The sequence below is a fragment of the Lacerta agilis genome, chromosome 4 (genome assembly GCF_009819535.1).
Source record: "Lacerta agilis isolate rLacAgi1 chromosome 4, rLacAgi1.pri, whole genome shotgun sequence".
NCBI classification, from domain to species: Eukaryota; Metazoa; Chordata; class Lepidosauria; order Squamata; family Lacertidae; genus Lacerta; species Lacerta agilis.
This window is the reverse complement of record NC_046315.1, coordinates 61,987,394-62,010,713: the sequence shown is the minus strand read 5'-3', so window position 1 is coordinate 62,010,713 and position 23,320 is coordinate 61,987,394. Positions and strand designations below refer to the sequence as shown.

Genomic DNA, 23,320 nt, shown 5'->3' with positions numbered 1-23,320 from the left:
ATTTCAGCAGGTCCAATCTAAGAGAACTGTAGTTTGTTAAGGGTGTTGAAAGTTGTTAGGAGGCTCCTCTTCCCCTCCCAGAGTTCCTTGGGAAGAGGAACTGATTGTTAAGTCAACTGTCAGGACCCTCAACAAACTACAGTTCCTAGAATTATTTGAGGGAAGCCATGACTGTTTAAAGTGGTATGATACTGCTTTAATTGTACAGTGCAGCTGGGGCTTAAGTCTGGGGCCGACACATAATGTTTACATAGTAAAGGAATGAATACATTTTAGTTCTCTCACTCATTCTGGAGTGAACCAGAAGTATTTTTCATAGTTTATGAACCATCCCTAATAGTGAAAGAATTAGCACATTTGAAGCAAAATCTTTCCAAGCATACTAATTATTTTTCTCAAACTAACATTGCTTCAGATCTCAAACAGCTTGATCTAGAGTAACCTTCTTGAGATCATTTCTGCTCTTCCTGTTAGCAACTGGGGGCGAGATTCTTCATTGTGGAGCTATATCAGTTCACCTACCAGTGTGGTGAGACGCACAGGAGACAATTCCATCTCTCTCCATTTCCTTCCTCCTTTGCTAGACTGGCCTTAGAGAGTCCTCAGGAAGGCTGTCTGAATGGCTTTAGCTGTTACACTGCTGCTCCCTTTTCTTCCAATTCTGCTCTCTTTGTATCAGCCTTTGGAGAAAAAAAATAGAGAATGGCACGTAAAATGTAAGCATCTGTCTCTTTGGCCTGCTGGCTAGCAATCTGATTCAGGACTGATTCTTATATTACATTGGTGGTGTGTTGTTGTGGATGAAAAGATAAACAGTGTGGGTGCTGCTCACTGCGCTGTTTGACAAACGGTACCCGTTTGTTTTCTTTCTGGCAACCATTGATGCTGTCAGTGTAACCTGAGCATTGTCTAATACTTTATGACTTACTATTGCATGTGTTGACCAAGGATGCTGGAATTTTTCTTATGCACTAGCATGGTTTCCTTTGCTTTTTGCATTAGTGTTTGTTCCTTTGGATCCCAGCCACTTCCTGCATGCTTCCTTCTTTGGCCTTTCCAGCACCAGAGCTCCAATGTCGGTTGGGTCAGAGCTTCAGAGGAACCAGGGGCTTTGGAGAGGTAGGCTGTGACAGTGGAGCTCCCTCTCTGGCACTGAAGCTTTATTTCCAGCTTCGGAGAGGATGATCTAATTGATCCTCCGGTCCCTGGACACCCTCCCCAGGGGCCATCGGATTGAACCCTGAGTCAATATATTTGCCCAACAACATTGTTAATCATGTAATGTTTTCCTTTTGCAGTTAGCCAAGATCTTAAAATTTTCATCCTAAGCAACAATACTGCTTGACTTCTGAATGCATTGAAGCTGGTAAGTGGTGTATGTTCTTTTTTTGTATTATAGTTAAAGCACATTGGTATGGAGAAACATTGAATGCTTATGTGCTCCAGTAGCTTTAATAAACTGTCTTGTGCTTTGAAAATCAACATCTAAGTAAGCCATTTATGTTAAATCAGCAATGCAGTTGCCTCCCCGAGACCATTAGCAGAGTTCTGATGAATCAGACCAAAGGTTTCTCTAATTCAGAATTGTGTTTCTCACAGGGATTCCAAACCAGATTGTTCTGGGAAGACCACAAGGCTGTAGCCCTAGCTATGGAGTTAGAGATATTGCCTGGTGGGCAAAGGCCTAATGAAGATGCCCCAATGAAGTGCTTCAGGCCAAACTAGATGAAATCTATGATAAACTAGATGAAATCTATGATAGGATCTTCTGGAGTCTTATTTCTTTGGTTAAAAGCAGCCAAGCGGCCCCAGTTTGGATGATTGGAGCATAGCTCTGGGAGAAAGTAGGGTTTAATGAACCTAGGAAGCTGCACTAAGTCAGACCACTGGCTGATTTTACTCAGTATTGCCAGAGTTGCAGTAGGTTTCCAGGATTTCAGACAGGGGTCTCTCCCAGCTATACCTTGAGATGCCAGGGGCTGAACCCCTGGACAATTCTAGATCAAACCAGATGCTGACCCACTGAGCTGTGGCACTTTACCCCCAGGCTATTTACCATACTTAAATCTTCCACTGAAGCTGGTGGAAAAGAGAAGCAACATGGAGGAGGCAAAAGACAGATACAATATGAGTATTTGCCTTCTGCTCCTCCAAGGTTTACAAGAGCTTCAGAAAGTGGGGATGATTTCCATTGTGGAAATAGCACAGGAATAACAGATTAACCATTGAGTCCTGATCCACAAATAGGAGGCACCTGGGCTGCTTTTTAATTAAAGGGAAAAAAGCTATGGTCACAGCCACACATTTAAAACACTCTTATGTGACTTTAACAGTCATGAGTCCCCCCCCCCCAAAGAATCCTGGTAACTGAAGTTTTTAAATGGTGCTGGGAATGGGAGCTGTGCGAGGTGTCTTCTAATGACCCTCAGTCATTAATAAAACCCTTAATAAACTATAGTTCCCACCCAGGATACTTTGGGGTGGTCATGGTTGTTAAAGTGGTAAAAAGAGAGCTTTAAATCTATGGTGTGGAGATTACCAGATCTCCCCCAACTCTAATACAGCTTTAAGAATTTCTGCCTCAGATTGCCTACTTAAGAGAAAATCAGCAGCATGTTCATGAAGTCTGGAGGCAACGGGAATTAGTGAGACTGGTTGGGATTTAGATGGTGATGGTGGTCAAGGGAAGGCTTTTTTTTCAGAATGGGGGAGACGTTGGCATGTTTGAGCACAGCAGGGAAGGAGCCAGAGGAACCAGGTAGGTAGAAGGATGGGGAGAAATCAGAGCAGGGAGATGGTAACTAGGAGGGAAACCACAGGGTCCCCCCCTTAAGCACAGTAATGTGTAACACCTTTGTAATGCTGAAGTTGTTTTTGTTCAATTATGTGACTCTTTTCAGCTGCTGCAATCAGAAGCAAACTAAATACATCTGTGGATCCCTGTGATGATTTTTTTCGGTTTGCCTGTGAAGGGTGGATACAGAATAACCCAATTCCTGAAGATTCATCAAATTATGGAATCTATCCATGGCTGAGGCATAATGTGGACCTTAAGTTGAAAGGTAGGTGACTCCTTTCTTGAAAGCTTCCTGCATTTCCTCATCTTTGTTGTTGCTGTTGCTTACCTTCAGTGTGTATAGTGCTTTAACGACCACAGCACTCTTTTCATACTGTGTTCCTTGATAAAAATGCACTTGGGTGAAAATAAGAGGATATCAGAGCTGGTCATTGTATATAATAGAAAAAAAAACACACAAATAAGACTAGGCATGGGCAATAATCTGCCTGAACACTCAAATGCTATTTCCAGGCATGGGGAATGGAGTTATGTAGTGCTTTTTTTCTAAAAAAATATATATGTTTAGGGGTACTCTCATTTTGACTCAAGAAAATCATCACCATTTTATAGTTCAAATCAGGAAAAATATATACAGTAAACTGACAAAAGTACAAAGATCCCCAAAATGTTTAGGGGTATGCATACCCCTGAGTACCCCCAGAAAAAAGCATACATATATGGACAATTTGTACACCGTGTAATATGTTCACAACCCTTTTTGATGTCTGCAGGCCATGGTACAGTTTGCAGGCTTTCCTCTACTGTTGGCAGTGACCGTTCTGGTCTATAAGTTGCATAAAAAATAATTGTGCAAACTACACATTTGTAATTTATGCAGTTCGTACAAGTTGGGGATTCTAGCTCTTCTGGGTGCATAACATGCTCACAATCCACATCCCTGCAGCGGCGTAGCTAGCCGCTCAGGTGCCCAGGGCAGCGCATGCATCCTGCAGCCGGGGGCAGAGCAAGCCGCCCATGAGGGTGGGGCGAACCAAGGCAGGGCGTGCTGCACAGAGCCTCTTTGCAGCCTCCCCCTCAGCTGTAGGGTGGCTGAGGCGGTGGGCAGACACAAGCCCCACACTGCTCAAAAAAGCAGCGTGGAGCTTGACAGTCCGCCCACCACCTCCTCCTCAGGAGAGATGCATGGCTCAGGCACGCTGCAGGGCCCGTGGTGTGACACCCAGTGCCCCCTGCCTCACCTAGCTACGCCTCTGGATTAGGCAGATTCATGGAGGAGAGGGCTGTCGAAGGCTACTAGCCATCAAAGCTGTGCTCTGCCTACAAAGTTGGAGGCAGCAAAGCTTCTGGTTTCTGGAAATCACTCGAGGGGAGAGTGCTCCTGCAGTGGTGTAGGAAGGGGTGTGCGGTGGGTGCGGGAGTTATTTTTTCCAAAACTCATATTTTTGCCATTTTGTCACCCCCTCAGTGATTATACCTGGGGCAGCCTGCACCCATTGCACCCCCCTTCCTATGCCACTGCATCCCTGGTCTCAGTATTGTGAAAGAATCACAACATTAACTGAGAGAGTAGTGCAAGTTTGGAGAACTGTGTGGTGTCTATCCTTTCATAATTTTCTTCAGCTTGTTTATTTGAAATGTGAGTATGTTAGCAGACAGGTCAAATCTAGGTGCTTAGGTGCTCAATTATCTGTCACCAAGAGAACTGTTTTGAGGAATGTCTGCATGTTTGGAGGAAAAAATAGCCTGGGGTGGAAGTGTGTAGGAAGCAAGATATTTTCATTTGAATGTTCTTTTCTTTATGTTGGATTTTACTGCAAAACCATCTCAGTGGGCAGCCACACAGAACCACAGAGGAAAGGAAAAAAAAACATTACTCTTATTTTTAAGGAGCAATGTCAGTCTTCTATGATGAGGATGACATTTAACAACAGAACAAAAAAAGATGAGCAATTATTAATGACAATATAATAGATGGCATTTATCATAGGGGCATTGCCTATGCAGAGCCATTCCCACTCTGAGGACATATCATATCGGTATACATTGTAAATAAGGCCCAAACAAGACTAGGCTGGCACCAGGGGCTGGAATCATTGGGCTCAGCAGGGCCCCACTTCCAGATGCTGAAGCACTTGGGCCCTGCTCCTGGCTCCCACTGCCTGTTCCCTCTCTATGCAAGTGAGCAGTGAGAGGAGAACAAACAAGGAGAAGGACTCTGCTACCTTGTTGTCTCTGTGTCTGGGGTGCCTTTGTGGATTGGGCCCACACAGAAAACACAAATGCATAGCATGAAGAAGGTGGGCCTGCACTAGGAAGGAGCATCTTGAACAAGGACTTCCTAGAATTCTGGAGCTGGCACTAATGTGAGACTAATGGCGCAGACTTCTACGTTGCTACTATTGCTCAATGCTTTGCATACCAAAGGTCCCAGGGCAGTTTCAGCCTATGTGAACAAGTAATTTGACCCGGCGCAAGGCCACATCCTGTATTCCCTGAAAAGCAGCGGCAAGGGTTGCACTGGAGAGGGGAGTGAAATGCTTTTCTGCTTTAAACAAAATTAAAAATTAAAAAAATCCTTCCAGTAGCACCTTAGAGACCAACTAAGTTTGTTCTTGGGTATGAGCTTTCGTGTGCATGCACACACAAAAGCTCATACAAGAACAAACTTAGTGTCTCTAAGGTGCTACTGGAAGGATTTTTATTTTGTTTGGACTATGGCAGACCAACACGGCTACCTACCTGTTTCTGCTTTAAGTTACCTCTCCACCTTGTACTGATGCTGGATCTGAGCTGGGCTGGGAGAAATTTGCATAAGGTAATGGGGTCAAAGCAAGACAAGGCAGTGACTCTCATGAACACTTCCCTTGTTCTCTTATAATGGCAATGGCACTCACCTGAGAGGTGTTGGAATGGAGTTCCAGCCGAAAAAAGCCCCGGAACACACTTGGTTCCTGTCCCCTGATTTCTAGCTTGGCCTTTGGTGTGGGTCCTGTAATGATTCTAGTAGTTGCACAGTGCAATTCTCTTGTGTGGTTGGGGTCAGCTTCAGGGGTTCACTGTGTATCCACCTGTGAGAGTCCTTAGGCTGGTGGGCATGTGAGATGGACAGACAACCGGTTCACCTGCAGTGGGTGCTAAGGCCGAGAGGGTTCTTCAGAAGATGTTACAACAATGACAAACAACGGAAGACAAGAGGCAGATGGGGTGCGGGATGGGACATGCAGAATTTTAGCATTGCACAGGATGTCACTGAAGTTTTAAAACTAAAGAAGTTGGAGTTCCTTGATTGAAGCTCACACGGAAAATAGTAGAAGGGGCAAGAAACTCAGGCCCACGAAGTAAAATAATACTGGATAGTGGTGGTTCAAATGATACAAATGTTTCAATAGTCTCTTCTGTAGATGGATTTATTTAAGTTTATAAGTCAGATGAAGTATATACATCAGATGAAGTATATACACCAGGACAGTGGCCCTGTTATTTGGAAGCTATCCCCAGTCGTTTTCATCGCAAGAATACTGTACTGATAAACTCTGCTACAACGTGAGACTAAATTCATTTACTATTTCCCCCCCGAGGTCTTAATAACAATCAAGACTTACTTCCTTTCCGTATCTTGCTATATCCTCACTGGTGTCTTTTTAAGACAGATTTTTGTATCACTGCCTCTTTAAATCTTTATTAGAACACACCTAATTTCCTTCTTATGTATTACAAACACACTCTTAGTCATCTAACTTTAATCTACCAGTACACGTTGACTCTGAGACTATTTGGTAAAATACATTTTCATCGATATATTTTCTTACATATGTTTTAAAAAAATTCTTTGAGAAGGCGCTGCCTAGGCCTATATGTTTGTATGTTAATTCATATGCTGAGAGGGTCTCTAATGAATGTATATTTAACTTATTCCAACTGAAATTTTAAAGCCTGAACTCCAACCACTGGGATAGAGCCTCCTTAGCATTGCCTCCCCACATGTGGAACTCTCTTCCAGTTGAGATAGGAAGGCCCCATCTGGATTTCTTGATATTGTCTTACCAAAAAACCCCACAAAAACCCCCACAACCCAAGCACACCTTCAAGTATGCATATGAGCTTGAGAATTGGAGATATGTGGAAGAAGTTTGTATTTTAGCTTTAGTCTCCAGATCAGTTCATGTATTGCCAATAGCTGAGGGACAAGAAAAAGACACATGCATCACCCTTTCCCATGAGTCCCATACCAGGAGCTCAAGGTCTCACTTCACAGATTACAGTGGAAGTGGAGAAATAGAAAGTGTAAGGATTGTGCCCCCTTGCTTCTCGGTAACTTATGAACCTGCCCCTGTAGGAATGCAGTAACAGGAGCATTCCAAAAGCAAAAATAATTGGGAGCGCTTCTGCCCTCTTGGAACCCTGTATATCGCAGTCCTGCAAATGGTTCAGCTGCTGGCCTTCATTTTCATTAGTTGCTTTATTTGTGAAATCTATCTTTCTGCGCATGAAAGATAGAGCCGCCCATCTTTTAAACGGTGACACCGTTTGGTCATTAAAAGCCATTTTAAAAGTTGTTTATATAATTCTTTTAGAAGCACAGCCAGTAAAAAGTTAAGTGTAGCATACGAGAAACAAGGACTTGCCACGGGTTTTTCCACATATAATTGTTCTGGCAGCTGCGTCAGATTTTATGAAACTTTTTACCCAGCCTAACCACCCCATTTTTTCATGAGGCTTCCAATCCTATGCATATTTACTTGAAAGCCTAACTGAATGCAATGATATTTTTGATATTTGACAAATGTGCTGGGATGAAGGGATAGAACGATTCTCAGGATGGGGGGGGGGATTTGATGTCCCTTTGCATATAAGATGAATCTACCTAATTTGCAATTTCCAAAACTGAGAGCGCAAAATGAAACACAGCTGTCCTCATTTGTACTTATTTGCAAGGCAGTTCCGCAGCTAAGTAATGTCCACAAAAATGCATAGACTAGAGTACAGTGTGCGTGAAAATGCATATATTAGTGAGAATAAGAAAGGAAAATGTGTGCGTTAGGGGAAATGGCTTTGCAAAAATGTGTATAGGCAAAATTGCATTAAAATGTGTATTTTAGGAGAGAAATTCACACTAACATGCTGATGAATTTTCATGTTTTAAAAGCTTCACGGACTTTATCTGTTTAATGATGATGTTATATGTGTGTGTGTTTTAACTGTTTGTGGCTTTTAGGCTGTGCTTTACAAATTTATTTGTATAATAATATATTATTTATACCCACCCATCAGGCTGGGTTTCCCCAGCCACTCTGGTCGGCTCATGGCAAATAGTAAAATATCAAGTATTATAAACTTCCCAGTCCTAGGACTGTGTTTAGATGTCTTCTAAAAGTTGTGTAGTTCTTTATCTCCTTGGCAACTGAAGGGAGGGTGTTCCACAGTGAGAGAACCACCAGAAGAGACCCTCAGAGGAGGACCTCAGTGTCTGGGCTGAGCAATGGGTTGAAGATGCTCCTTCAGGTATACTGGGCCAAGACCCTTTAGTGCTTTAAAGGTCAGCACCAACACTTTGAATTGTGCTTGGAAACATATTGGGAGTGAAAAAGCCTTTATATGGTCCAGCAGCCACTCCCAGTCACCGGTCTAGCTGCCGCATTTTGATTATTGTAGTTTCCAAGTCATCTTCAAAGGTATCCCCACGTAGAGCTCATTGCAGTAGTCTTAAGTGGGAGATATATAGAGCATGCACCACTCTGGTGAGACAGTCTGCAGGCAGGTAGGGTCTCAGCCGGTGTACCAGATGGAGCTGGTAGAGAGCTGCCTGGACAAAGAATTGACCTGTGCCTCCATGGACAGCTGTGAGTCCAAAATGTCTCTCAGGCTGTGCACCTGGTCTGTGCACCTGGTCCCCTCCCACCTGCCTCCTTGTCCCCCTCCCCAAAAAAACAGTACTTCTGTCTTGTCAGGATTCAACCTCAATCTGTTAACAACCATCCATCCTTCAACCGCCTCCAGACAGTCACACAGGACCTTCACTGCCTTCACTTGTTTCAGTTTGAAGGAGAGGTAGAGCTCGGTGTCATCTGCATACTGATGAACACCCAGCCCAAACCCCTGCTTGGGGTTGGATGCTTCTTTGAGTAAGTGGTTTATAAATATTCTAAACAAAATCAATAGATACTTACTTCATAATTTACAAATAGTTTAGAAATTTTTTCCAGAGCAACAGATTTGTTCTGTTACATTGAAGAAATACTTGCTTTCTGAAATGTCCATGGGATGTCTCTTGGGCTAGCAAACTGGAGGTGTTTGCTGCTGTTTTGATGTATGCGTGTGTCAAGGGCGATTAGTATAGACAGACTTCATTTAAGGTCAGGGATCAACTTTGCAGTGTATTTTTGCCAGGTGCCATGGACTTTAAAGATCTAGAATTGGACTGACAAAGAATGAGCTGCAGATGAGCACTATTCAAAATTTGAAACGATGGCCTGGTTTGCATGACGTGCTAAGCCAAACTAGACTTGTGTAGGCTCATGGAGAAGAGTTCACTGACATTTTGCTCCTCCTCTGTCTTTTTTACTCCCAAACTACACTGAGGTAAATCATGGTTTTGCCTAATGCGTTCATCTGAAGCTGGACTTGTGGTTAAGCTTTCTCCTCACTAGCCAGAAGCAAACCTTGGTTACTGCTCATGGTTAGCAAGAAGAGACCTTAACTATAATCTCAAGTTCAGACTCCATGCTGAGTCCAACTTGGATCAGGAGCAGCAAAATGTCAGTGAACTTCTCTCTGAGAGCCTGTAGGTTTGTGTGGTCCCATAGTTTGGTTTACCATGTTGTGTGAACCAAGCCAATATAATAAAATTGGAACAGAACCGGTCTTGCACACTTATCTTTCATACATAGCAAATGCTTAGAACCTTGACAATTGTTGGCATTTCCCCACTGGAATTACCTCAGGTATTTCCTCCACGCCCCCTTACTTCAGAATTAGGGAAGGTTTAATTTATGGATAAAGGATATCACCAAACAATGACCTAAAAATGATTCAAATAAGAGCAAGGAAAATAAAAATTACCAGCAACAATTTGCAAACAATAACAAGGTCTCCAAATGCTGTTAAAAGCAGATCCAGAATGAGGCAGAAGACAATTGAGTCAATCCTAAAACAATGTTTACGCAGTCTCTTGGTCTGAAATGTATTTTTGGAATCGGATGGTGGGAAAGAAGTGTCCAAGGGAGTAGTGGAATCTGGCAACACCCTTGGAATGGTAAATGGACATGTCAGTTCGACCTCTTACATCTCTAAAGACAAAGGGCAGGACAATATTTTGACTCTTGTTTGTTTGAATTGTGTAGCAGAGGCAACCAACACTCTCTGGCAACCGGGATTCTATAAATCTGAGCTTTGTGTCAGAATGTACTGTATATATTAGGGAATATTTTATGGAGTTTTGCTCTTTGCTTTTTAAAAGGTTAAGCAATCCTAATGGCATTGCATGCAGGTCTTTGCTGGCGTGGAGAGAAATGCCTGTGCCAAATATTGCTAACAGACCAGTGCAGCAAATGTACAATTGTTAGTTACTGTTCTTAGTGCAACCCCACCACCACCACCATATGCTTAAACTATATTACCAGTCCCAATGTTCTGGTATCTGTCCCTAGCAAAACACCATCTTTGTTTTATCTCTACTTTCTTTGGGGGGAGAAATTGAGGGGGTGCCTTGAAAAATGTTAGTATAATATACACATACACTAGTTAAGGTTTTAGTCACCATTTACCGGTAGGTTCTACTCAGGTCTTCCTCAGCCTTCCTCACAGGGTCTACAGATATTGACTGGCCTTGGTTGCCAAGACAAACCTTTTGGTCACCAGAACCCTGCATGCTCCTCATCCCTGATCTTGGGAAGTGCTTCTGCAGAGATGATCCTCTGCTTCACTCCCTAACCTCTTTCCCCAGTGCCTTGCATAGGGTTGCAAAGCAGTAGAGATGGCACCATTGTGCAGCACATTAGCAGAGTGACCATAGTGGATTTGCAATGCCTGGTGGCTTGAGGGAGAGTAGAAAAGATCACCACCCTCTTCCATTGATGGAGATGTCTGCCAGATCAAAAGCTTTTCCAAGAGCTGAAGGCACATGGTATTACACGCAATGACTCATAGTGCACTTTTTCATAAACACACTAAATGTACACAATTCCTGGATTAATGAACAGCAATAATTTTTGATGGGTTTTCAGAAGTGTTATTTATTTCTGTTTATTTACCGGTATTTTTATTAAATTTCTACCCTGCCCTTCCAAAGGAACCCAAGGTGGCGAACAAGAAGAAATAAAACAATAAAAACATATTTGGAACATATTACTATACCAAGCACTGCTCACTGCTCACAACTGTTGAATGTAAAGAGACCAGAGAGCCACATTTATCTGGACCTTGCCAGGTCTGGGAGAGAGAGAATGTGTGTGTGTGTGTGTGTGTGTGTGTGTGTGTGTGTACCAAACTACATGATGTTTGGCATTAAAGTATTTCTTTTTTTGAGAGCGAGCAAGTGAAATAGTAAATACGTTCCTCCTTATTACATTTCCTGGCTAACGTCCCTGAATTGGGTTCTGCCCTTTCTGTGGCATTTGGGAGTACTACATATATTAGCCTGGTATTTAAATGAAGGTGGTATTTCTTTGTGAATCATGTAAACAAACTTAGGTAACCAAACAATTGACTGCACTTTGACCAGATAGCAAACATTTCCTCTCTGGAGCAAAAAATAAATAAAAAATACACAACTGTTCCCATATGGCTCTGCAGGAAGCAATAAATAAGCACTCACATTCCTAAATCTCAGCATTGCATGGGAGATCATTTGGAATGGTGGGAATACTTTTGTACATAAGTATTTTCAAGGCTTTCCAGTAAATTGTTAACGATGGGAGACCTTTAAAACTGTATTGATCATTGGCCTAATTCTCATTCCTTCTATTTCTGGTGTTCAGTCTGCGTCATCGCTAATGTAGTAAAAACTGCACCTCCCCCATACATAAGTGGGTGATACGTACTTTTGACACCCTTTTTTTACCTCATAACGGCATGGATAAAAGATGTAACCATATGTACAATAATTGGTTGATTCCAGTTTACCCAACTGCCAAGAGACATTGCACAACTGACATTATGGTATCTGTTGAGACAAAAATCCCACTCAACCAGTGAAATCAGTTCATAGTTGAGCCTTCTATTTTTTTTTAAATTTAAAATAAAAACTGTATGGTAGGAAACGCAGATAATTATGCAAGTTAGACAAATGAGCTGTCTTTATAATGGCTATGTGGGAAACTGGGGGTGAGTAAAGGAGATCATTTTGGTTCCTGAGAGAGGTTTTTATGGCTGCACATGATATAAGCCACAAGTTCTTTTTCCCCACACACTTCTTTTGGGCGGGAGAGGCCACCATCTTTGTGCGAAGAGAGTTCATGCTGCTGGATCAGACAGTTTTATTTAGCTCTGTGGTTGCATGTTATTACAAAATATTTATGGAAGGTTTATACCGGCCTTGTGCTGCAGCTTCCATTTCCTTCAGAGTGATTCATTTGCCTTTCTGAGTCAGGGGTGCCAACAGGATTTTCTGGGTCCTGTACACTGTATGTGGATTCCACCCTCTGACCCACTTGCAAAGAGGACACAGAATTGCATAACACTTTCATATGTTTTGTGTCTTTGGCAGGTGGAGTGGAGGGCCCAAAAATAAATTCGCGACCACTCACGTAATAAAATGCCTGACAGATGGATTGTGAAGAAGTCAAGCTTTCCTTAAAATTGTATTCACATACAGTAGTGCCCCGCTAGATGAAAATAATTCGTTCTGTGGAAATTTTCGTCTAGCGGGTTTTTCGTCTAGCGAAGTGGCAATGACAGCCGCGCTTTCGCTAGACGGAAAAAAAAAAGACGAAAAATTTTCGTCTTGCGAGGCAGGCCCATAGACAAATTTGTCTTGCGGGGCAGCCTTCTGCTAGACAAATGCCTTCGTCTAGCGAGTTTTTCGTCTTGCGAGGCATTCGTCTAGCGGGGCACCACTGTACTAGAAAAGGCTTAATGTGTTTAATTCCTGCCAGCCACACAGCTGTTAAAGACCCAAGAGCCCTGCTTTCTCCAATACCAACTCTAAACCAAAGCCTAGGCTGCAGTTGTACTTCCACTTACCTGGGAGTAAGTGCCATTAAATACAAAGAAACTTACTTCTGGGTAGACTTTTTAAAATTAACTATAAAGTGACTTCTGAATGAGTGCACTGCAGGACACATGCCTAATTTTCTTTGCAGTTTTCATGTTTTTTAATTTGCAATTTGGAGGTGGGGGTAGGTTTCTGGCAAGTCCAGGGCCTAAGGATTTTAGGGCCAAATGACATGCTATGTTGAATTTGTTACTGTGATGGTTCTTAAAACTATTCACCTCGGGGCCATTCAGGATCAAGACCACAGAAGGCAGGAAAGAGGTTTGGGGTTCAACCCTCTCACCTGCTGTGACCCTTACAAAAATTGCCCCCCCGTAAGCTGCTACATGGCACTGGAGGGAGGCTTCCATCAGCACCATGTGCTATTTCAGAACAGAGATGAATCAAGGTGTAACAGGTATGAGCACTCAGTGTTGTTGGTTATGGGCAATTTTAGATTTAGAAGGAATTTCTATAATGTTGTGTTGTTGCTTTGAGGCTGAGGAGGGACCTTTTCGCCATAGCAATACTTTTGGATTAAGGTTGGCTGAGTGGTGCAGAGAGCCATTTTGCCAGAGAAGAGGAGATTGAGGGAAATGCCTCTGTAAATTCAAGGAAGTGGAAACATGTGTGGGACAGGAAAGAGTGTGTGACTCTGAAGAGGTGGATGATGTGCTCTTTTAAAATGGGCTATAGTCTAGAAATTTGGCACTATTTGTGCCTACATTTCTTGTTATTTTCATGAAAGCTTCCATATTATTTTGAAAATATTGCAACATCAAAATCGCTTCTTATGTGGAAAAGAAAGAACATACATAAGAAAATAATAATGGTCTGCTGAATGGCCCATCTAGTCCAACATCCTGTTCTCGCAGTGGCCAACCAGATGCCTGTGAGAAACCAAGGAGCAGAACATGAGCACAAAAGGAATCTCCCTTCCCTTGGTTTCCAGCAACTGGTTTTTGGAAGCATTGCTTCCTCCAACTGTGGAGGTAGAGAGTAGCCATCTTGGTTAGTAGCCATTGACATCCCTCTCCTCCATGAATTTGTCTAATCTTCTTTTAAAGCCATCCAAGTTGGTGGACATCATTGGCTCCTTGGATGAGCAAGTTCCATAGTATGACAATGTGCTGCTGTGTGAACAAGTATATTATATTATCCATCCTAAATCTTCCAGCATTCAGTTACCTTGGATGACCACGAGTTCTAGTGTCATGAGGGAGAAAAACTTTTCTCTATTCACTTTCTCCACCCCGTGTATCGTTTCATAAACTCTAGCCGTATCATCTTTCTTTATTCAGTTTAATTTTCGTGAACTGGTGGTTGTTTTCTTGGATTATCATACCAGTTTCAATTGATTTATGGTTAAATGTTCGTGAAATCTCCCTGGAAGTACATATTAATTAAATCCTCATTAATTGCACATTAGAACTCATTGATTGATTGCTGCAAGTGCTAGATGCATTCATAATAGGGAACCAAGTGTCAAAAGATTGTTTTGGATAAAAAGTATAAATGTCTACATAAATAAATTGGAGCACAAGGCTTCTATTCAGTGGAGTGGTGGGTTTGGGCTTGGTAGATTTGGGGTCCCATTGTCTGAGATTTCTCTCCTTTTATTTCTTCCTTTCAGTAACTGAACTATCTATCCTCAGCTCCATCCCATCTTTGTTGCATGGAGCTCTGGCAAAGTGGCCTATGATTAGAATAAAAAGGCTGAGCCTAATTTTAGAGGCTTACGGCTGTTGTATTTTTATTTTCAGCTGGGACAGAATATACTTAGTATTTTGGATGTTCTTAAATACTCCAAATGTCCATCTTCTGTGTCTGGAGTGCCAGTTTTTGGAACTTTCAGTGAAGTAGAAATCTGACACTTGAACTATAATCCTCCCTGGAATGCAGTGGCGTCAAGTTGCGACACTATACTTAAGGTTTTTGTCTTTGTCAGGTCATGATTCCCAGGGGATAAAAACCACAGCCATGACTTTGTGGGCTCTTTAGAAATGAAAACTGCCTCTCTGCCAAGCACTCTGCCAAGTGTTGAAAAGAACAAGAGCCTTGTACCAAGTCAGATTATTGGTCTCTCTAGCTAAGTATTGCCTACACACACTGGCAGGTGCTCTCGGGGTTTCAGACAGGGGTCTTTTCAGCCCCTAACTAGATATGAATCTGGGATCTCCTGAATGAAAAGGATTTGTTATATCACTGAGCTATGGCGATTACCCTGGTGGTACAGGCAACCTTTTCCTCTCCCCACCAGGCAAGGTGTGTCCAGGATTTGAACTGAGCCATCAAAGTGGTTCTCAACATCCCATACGAGTGAGTGGCCATTACTGGCATTTCTGCATCTTCACTTTGAGCAGCCCTCTCTTAAACCAAGGAGAATTCTTACACAGCTGAGCTGCGCAGGGTAGATTCTAGGAAACAGTGTGGTCGTAAGAGTGGCACTGAGCTCTGGAAGACTTGTGTATGATGATGGATGGTGCCTTTACACCTGGGCTTAAATCCTTGCAGCTGTGGTGAAAGTCTGCATCCACATTCAACTAGAATAGCAGCTCACAGGATTGAAACGTAAAGAAACCTGTTTTTCTTGGAATGATATATTTTCAGTATGGGCAGGAGAACATTTAGAAGATACTGGTCTGGATTTGAAGTTTATGAAGCTGGAAATGAGTGCTTGAGCCGGACACTTCTAATCTTGCCTTTCTTCTCCCCACTCTCATTCCAAGTTCCTGGTTTGGATGAAGCCAGAGTTCCCTGCTACTTCAGAAGCAGGGAACTCTGTATTGCTGTCTGTTAACAAACTGGGAAAGTAAGGTTGGAATGATTGTTCCAACTGGACTTTTACACGACCCTTCCCATCTGCAGGGAGGTGGGATCGATTTGGATAGTCCACCCGCACCACTTAATGGATCCAAATGGTTTCCAGAGAGTGGTAGGGGATGCTTTATCCCATGTTGATGGCCTTTCAGCTGATTCCCTGGTGGCCTGCTTGAATGTGGAGTTAACTAGGACTATTGACTGCATGGAGGTATGGAGGACTCCCTGGTCCTGAATGGGGTAACTGTGCCCCTGAAGAACCAGGTGCGTAGCCTGGGAGTCATTTTGGACTCACAGCTGTCCATGGAGGCGCAGGTCAGTTCTGTGTCCAGGGCAGCTGTTTATCAGCTCCATCTGGTATGCAGGCTGAGACCCTACCTGCCCGCAGACTGTCTCACCAGAGTGGTGCATGCTCCAGTTATCTCTCATTTGGACTACTGCAATGCGCTTTATGTGAGGCTACCTTTGAAGGTGACCCGGAAACTACAACTAATCCAGAATGCGGCAGCTAGACTGGTGATTGGGAGCAGCCACCGAGACCACATAACACCGGTCTTGAAAGACCTGCATTTGCTCCCAGTACGTTTCAAAGTGTTCAAAGTGTTGGTGCTGACCTTTAAAGCCCTAAACAGCCTCGGTCCAGAATACCTGAAGGAGCATCTCCACCCCCATCATTCTGCCCGGACACTGAGTCCAGTGCCGAAGGCCTTCTGGCAGTTCCCTCGCTGCGAGAAGCCAAGTTACAGGGAACCAGGCAGAGGGCCTTCTCGGTAGCGGCACCCACCCTGTGGAATGCCCTCCCACCAGATGTCAGAGAGAAAAACAACTACCAGACTTTTAGAAGACATTTGAAGGCAGTCCTGTTTAGGGAAGCTTTTAATGTTTAATAGACCATTGTATTTTAAGATTCTGTTGGAAGCCGCCCAGAGTGGCTGGGGAAACCCAGCCAGATGGCCGGGGTATAAATAATAATCGTTGTTGTTGTTGTTGTTGTTGTTGAGAACAGGACTGAACATCAGAACATCTATTTATCTGAAAAAAACCTACAACATCTATTCCTGATAACTTTTTATCACTTTTAAATATCTTTTTTCTTCCATTTGAGGGTGTTCAGAAACAAAGTTGTTATGTCTGAAATGTAGAAGGGCTATCTTACCACTTTTTTCCATATATAGGCCTAGTCTGTGGGGTGCAGCAGACCTCTGCCTGAGAGAAAGTGAAGGACAAATAAGTGAATAAACAAATATTAAAGATGAAAAAGACTGATTTAATACCCACCATATTTTTGAGCAAAAGTTGCTTGTCTCTCAGATAGTTCATGTTGAACAGATTCCTCCAACATCTCTATCAATTGTATCTTCTTCTGTCTCCCCATTCTACACTTATCATCAGCCATCCAAACAACATAACCAGTCCAACGGAGTTGATGTTGAAGAATCATTGCTTTGACACTGGTGATATTTGTTTTTCCAAAGCAACTACTCTATTCCCAGCTCAAGAATGGACAGCAAAATACGGGTGGACAACAAAAGAGATTTAAAGACGTTCTCAAGGCAAATCTGAAAAAAATGTAACATAAGCACTGATAACTGGGAAACACTGGCCTGCAAGTGCTCCAGTTGGAGAACAGCCTTTACCAAAGGTATCATTGACTTTGAAAAAGCACGAACTCAGGGCGAAAAGGAGAAATGAACTAAGAGGAAGGCACGTTTGACAAACCCTCACGGTGATAAACTGCTGCCCAGACACCTAGGTTTCCACTGTGAAAGGACGTGTGGATCCAGAATTGGCCTCCAGAGTCACTTATGGACTCACTGTTAAGACCGTGTTCATGGAAGACAATCTTACTCAGCTATGAGAAGACGCCTGGGCTCTCAAATTTCAGCGGTGCCCTGTGCAACACTAAAATTTGCCCCTCCACCTCTTATGCTCTGTTCAACATTATTGTTATGGTGCCCCATGTGGTGCTGGTACCCAGTGCAGCCGAACCAGACACGCTACCCTAAAACCGCCTCTGCTCTTGCTATGAATGCTTTTCACGTCAGCTCTCTATAACGAAAGGTTTTATTTTTAATGCACACAGGATATGTAAATAGATATGTAAATTGCTTGGCAATGTATGTTGTTTACATAGTTACTTAAGTATAATTGCTCCTGTCTTGAAAGGGATCACATTGGATTCATTTTTCTGAAGTGAAGTGTTGTTTGTTGACTTTGTATTATGTGCATACAAGTTGTTTGTTACTAGATGCTACATTTCCAACTCTGTCTACTCAGAAGTAAGCCTGACAGACTTCAGTGGGGCTTACTCTGCTTCCTGCTGTGAATTTTGAAGATGAGAAGAATGCCTTGTTCATTCTTCTTTCCACATGGAAAGAAAATCTCTTTTCTTGCCTGTTGCTCCTCAGTTGAAGCATGAGGATTTCAAGCTGTCAAATATAAAATGTTTACTGTAAACATTTAAACCATGAATTAGCTTGAATGTTGTGTTTCAGCAGATGCACAAAAACAACCATTTTCTGATATGCATTTATGAAACAAAATGCTATTTTGCAAAAAGGGCTTGTATAAGTGGCATTACACTGACATTCAAGTGGCATTCCTTGTAAAATGTTTAAAGTTGCCAAAGGCATAGAATCCAGGGTACAAAGAGCAAAATATCAACCACATGCCCTCCATGAGTTGAAGTAGGGGGTCATTTCTACCCCCATATGCTCTCCATGTGGCTAGAAGCCTTTTCTTAGAGAGTTCTAAATCAGGCGAGGAGCTCATATAAGTGAACTGAACTCTCCACCCCAGATGCTTGCCTCTAGCTTAGTGCTAGCCCTGCAGTGAAAACAGCACTATCCGCACACAAGGTGAGGTATGGCATTTGGGGAACTCCCAAGTTTTGTAGAAGTACCAAAGATCTGTGGGGACCCTTAGTGGCAGGGAGAACCCCCAACAGCCCAACAAAGAGCTGAACATACTCAGTGACTTCAAATTGGTGACTGTTTGAGGGAAAACGTAAAACTGGATGGGTGGGAGAATGGAATGGAGTATCCTGAACAGGAGCACTGAATGCTACAGGCAGCATGTGTAAAGTAGATTCTTAATTTGTGGGGAAACTGAGTGATATGAACACCAGAGTGAAATTGTGCCGGCCTGTGGCTGGGAAAGTGGCAGGATCTAGAAATAGCAAGTAAGATTAAAGGTAACGCTGAACCACAAGTATATAATTAGTTAGCTTTAAAATAGATTTCTTTTTTAAACAGGAAAAAAGAACCCACTATAGGACTTCTTAGTTTTCAGTGTAGGTTGTATTTTGTTTGAACAGGATATGACTGATGGTTCCCCTCAGGGTGAGTAAACGGATGACCCTTTTAGGCCTCAATCCTTTATACTAAGGGTCTAATGAGGCTTACCAAAGGCTTGTGTAACTATAAATGCTGATGCCCCTTTAATTTCAGAAATGGCTTTTTTTGGAGAGGGTGATCTTGAGTATAGGACAAGGTGCTTAATCTTTTACCCAAACACTGCATTAATGGTCCCTGTAGGGTTCCAAATGCAGAGGAAAAAGCAATTTAGAGCAGACTAAAATGTTTTGTGGGCAAATTGTTAAAAATGCCTTGTACTGAATAGAGTTACATTTAAGATATGGGTGGTGGTGACGACGACCAAATAAGTTGTAAAGAAGAGAGTGGTATTCCCTGTAAAATGTTTAAAGGCATATTGCAGGCTTTCCCTACAATAAGGTCAGGGAAACTGTACACAAGATTTCCCCTTTATATCCTCACAGCAACCCAGTGAGGTGGATTAGACTATGAATGAACTTCATGTCTCACCAGGAATTTGAATATGGGTCTCCCCACTCCTAGCCTAACACTACCCACAAACGCTGTGCTGGCTCTCAGACCATAATTCTTGCCTATGCTCGTCTTGTGATGTTCTTTCCTTGTAGTTCGATCTGTATTCGTGTCAGCATTGATTTGTGCAGGGTCTCTGTTTTGCACTCTAATGGAACCTTAGTCTCGCAGTTTCTTTGTCTTGCTATTTTGTGCACTTGCCAGGGAGTGTCAGAGGCTGAGCATGATTTGATGTGGTTCTTTCTGCTGAGCTAGGTCAAAATAAAGGCACCGGCTACATAATGCTATTTGCCTCTTTTAACGTTCCTGGCACAAGTAACTGAGTTATATGCACTAAAGCAATTTGCAGAGTTTGGAAGGCTTAAGAAAGAGCGTGAACACCTTGAACCTGCTTTGGAGTGCACAGATGACACTTGCTTAATGAGGCAAGTTATGGCATTCCACTGCCTTGAAGCGCACTTAACAACTGGCTTTGGCACCTGCTGTTTCCATTTTATATTTCAAGCTGGATGTAAATCCTCTTCCAAGTCAACCTGGCTGCTATTCACTGGAGTGTGTTATAGAATTAGGTCAAGAGAAGGCCAGGAAACCCCCTGGGGGATCATTTTGATATGCTCTGGGGAGTGTATATGATATGCTTATGGGTGGTGACTCAAGAAATGTAGCAATACAATTGACATTTACCATTTTCTTTGTATTTTACTTGAGCTCATCCCCTTCAGTTTTTATTCCTTCCCCACTATTGTCATTGAATTATAATCTTAAGCGAGGTGAGTTTATTTTATTGTTTTGGGCTATTTTACACACACACACCACACACACACACACTGGCCTGAATATAAGCCTCACTTTTTTTTCCTAATTCCGACCGCGAAAATTCGCGGCCTTTCAAAAATTGGCTTTTACGATATCACTGCTGAAACGGACATACGGTAAAATGGAATGGGTGTGAGTGCCTGTGGAATTTTAAGGGAGCAGCTTATATTCGGGTATCGTCTTTTTCTTCTTCTTTCCCCTTGGATTTTGAAGGTGTGGCTTATATTCGGGCCAATACAGTATTTATAAATATAATGAATGATAGAGCAATATACAAGCAGTACTATATAATAATGATAAATTACCAAATTTAAATATTGTCTTCTATCATATATATATATAACTATGTAAATAAAAATAGTTTTGATATCAGATATTTCCAAAATAAATATGAACCTACCTTTATACAGTTCAATAGTCAACATTCAATATTTATTTATTTAAAATCCAGGCAACCCCCCCTTCCCCACAAAAAAGGATCCGTTGTGAGAGCTGCTCCAGTAGAGATGATCTAATAGTTGTTTTGCAGTGCAGTCTTATGCATGTTTTATTAGGAGCATAACTGGAATCAGGGCACCCTTGAAGAGCCATATTCCTACAGGGGTCCCACTGTCACTGCCTGGAGATTGCTGATCCTTGGCCTTGCTTCACCTTCTGTCTCCAAGCTTGCAAGCAATGAGTTAGAAGAGACAGTGGTACCCTCCATCAGCCATGTGTTCTCTCTCTGGGTGGCTGCATGGACTGGGGCCCAGAGGGAAAGGGCAAGTGAAGCAGGCAGCAGTGCTTTGGGAAGGAGGGGGCATTTGCCCGAGGGCCTCCCCAAACCTGGAACCAGCCGTACTCAGAAGCAAGCCCTACTAGGTTTAATGGGATTTCCTCCTAGGTAATTGTGTCTAGGACGTCAGGCACAAGATGTCCAAGGAACCTTATTTGCTGGTAGCTGCATATTACTGACCAGGTTCACATTTAATGCTGAGCCAAACTATTTATGGCTTAGTGTGAATATGAAAGTGTGCCAATACATAGTAAGAAAATCATGGATGCTTTGCTCTTCCCTCAGTCCTCTGTCAGCTTTGGTTGAGTGCTATGTGTGGACCTGGGCTCACGGTTTGGCTCACTCCAAACAAGGCTTGTTGTTGGCTTACCACTCCAGGTTTGTTTGGGAGAGACAAACCATGAGCCCATGTTTGCACCTAACACTAAGCCAAGTGGTGGCTAAGTGCACAATAGGATGACAGCAGCAGGAGTTGGGGATAAGTGGCCACCATTTTCTTACTGTGCGCCAGCATAGTTGCTCATTCATGCTAAGCTGTAGTTTGGCTTAGTATTACAGGCAAACCTGGCATTACTGATTGCCTTAAGTATCCATTGGGTTTATCTATGGGAAGATGTTCTTGGGGCTGATTGCAGGGTCATAGAACAGGGAAAATGGAAAGGTAATGATTTACAAATCTGTTTTGTTGCATTTATATTCCACCTTTCCTCCAAGGATTCAAGGGTGGTGCATATAATTCTCCCATTTTGCTGTCACAACGGCAGTAAAAACCCTGTGCTATAGGCTTTTGTGTTTTCTTTATTTCTAAGTCTTTCCACTGCTTCCTACACAAAGATCACTGTCCTGTGTAAACCCTGTAGGGAGTGCAACCTAGCCTTTCCCTGTTCCCTTTTAAGAATTCAAAACTGAAACTCTTTGCAGAAGCCTAGGAAGCAGGCAGGCTATAGTGTTCTATAATAAAGACAGATACATAAATAAATAGCATGTGAGCTTTGGAAGGAACAGATACAGCCGGGTAGGCTGTGTACACATTACTGCTTACTCTGGCTGTAGTGCGCTTTCACTTCTCTTTTGAATATGTGTACCTATGACAATACCCAGGGTCTAGAGCAATCCTGCCGTTTCTGGTGAAATACTCTGTTTCGATTTGGTTTTTCCCCAAGCCATCTTTAATTGAACTTGAACCCAGTATTTTTCAAGTAGCAATCCCAGGTATGTGGGATTTTCCTTTCCTGGGGCAGAGATGGGGTGGGGAAACTAACCAGGCAATTCCATCAGATGAAGACGTCACTGCCCAGTCTCCCACCTGGCTGTCTGATGGGCAAATGCAACTTGAAACGCACCAAGGAACCCCCCCCCAACTGTGTTTTAAGCCAGTGATGTGTACACAGAGTAGAAGAATACTCCGAATCAGCATTGCACCAGGTAAAAGAATGGTCCAATTCATTGCAAGTTAGCTTTTGCCTCTGTTATGGTATTTGAAGCAGTTCCGGGAGTGGGAAACCTCTTGTTCCTCAAGCACAAATATAGCTTTGCCAAATCCAAGCCTTGCATGTCCACAGAGAGACCATATATATGGTTAATTACATGAAATCTGATATGCTTCCTTTGGCATTCTATGTCTTGGAAGGGGAAAAATGCATTTAGTTGTTCTTTCCCTATCTGTGCTAATTATATAAATATGACCAATTTCCGCCTCCTTTTGTTTTGTTAGTGGTGTGCACATTCTTAGTGTTGTCACGTGCATGGCTCTATCCCTTATGAACCTCCATCTAAGAGAATATTTGCACAATTAATGTGTAATGCAAACTAATGTTCTTGTTCAAGGTAGGAGTTATGTTTGTATTGCAAACGGATTGACCTTGGTTACAGGTAGGTAGCCGTGTTGGTCTGCCATAGTCAAAACAAAATAAAATAAAAAATTCCTTCCAGTAGCACCTTAGAGACCAACTAAGTTTTTTTCTTGGTATGAGCTTTTGTGTGCTTGCACACTTCTTCAGAAACCACTTAAGGACGGTTTCTATTTTGTTCATGAGAATCAATACAGGTACTGGCAAATTAAGGCTGCACAATTA

General features: G+C 42.6%; 1 protein-coding gene across 1 annotated transcript in view; it reads left to right on the top strand.

Annotated features, from left to right (window-relative positions):
• The window catches only part of PHEX (phosphate regulating endopeptidase homolog X-linked), a 91,227-nt gene that overhangs the window by 5,135 nt on the left and 62,772 nt on the right, over positions 1-23,320 (top strand). The window contains 3 exon segments of the mRNA XM_033147261.1: positions 297-306; positions 1,308-1,366; positions 2,901-3,062. Coding sequence (XP_033003152.1) covers positions 297-306; positions 1,308-1,366; positions 2,901-3,062 — 231 coding nt within the window.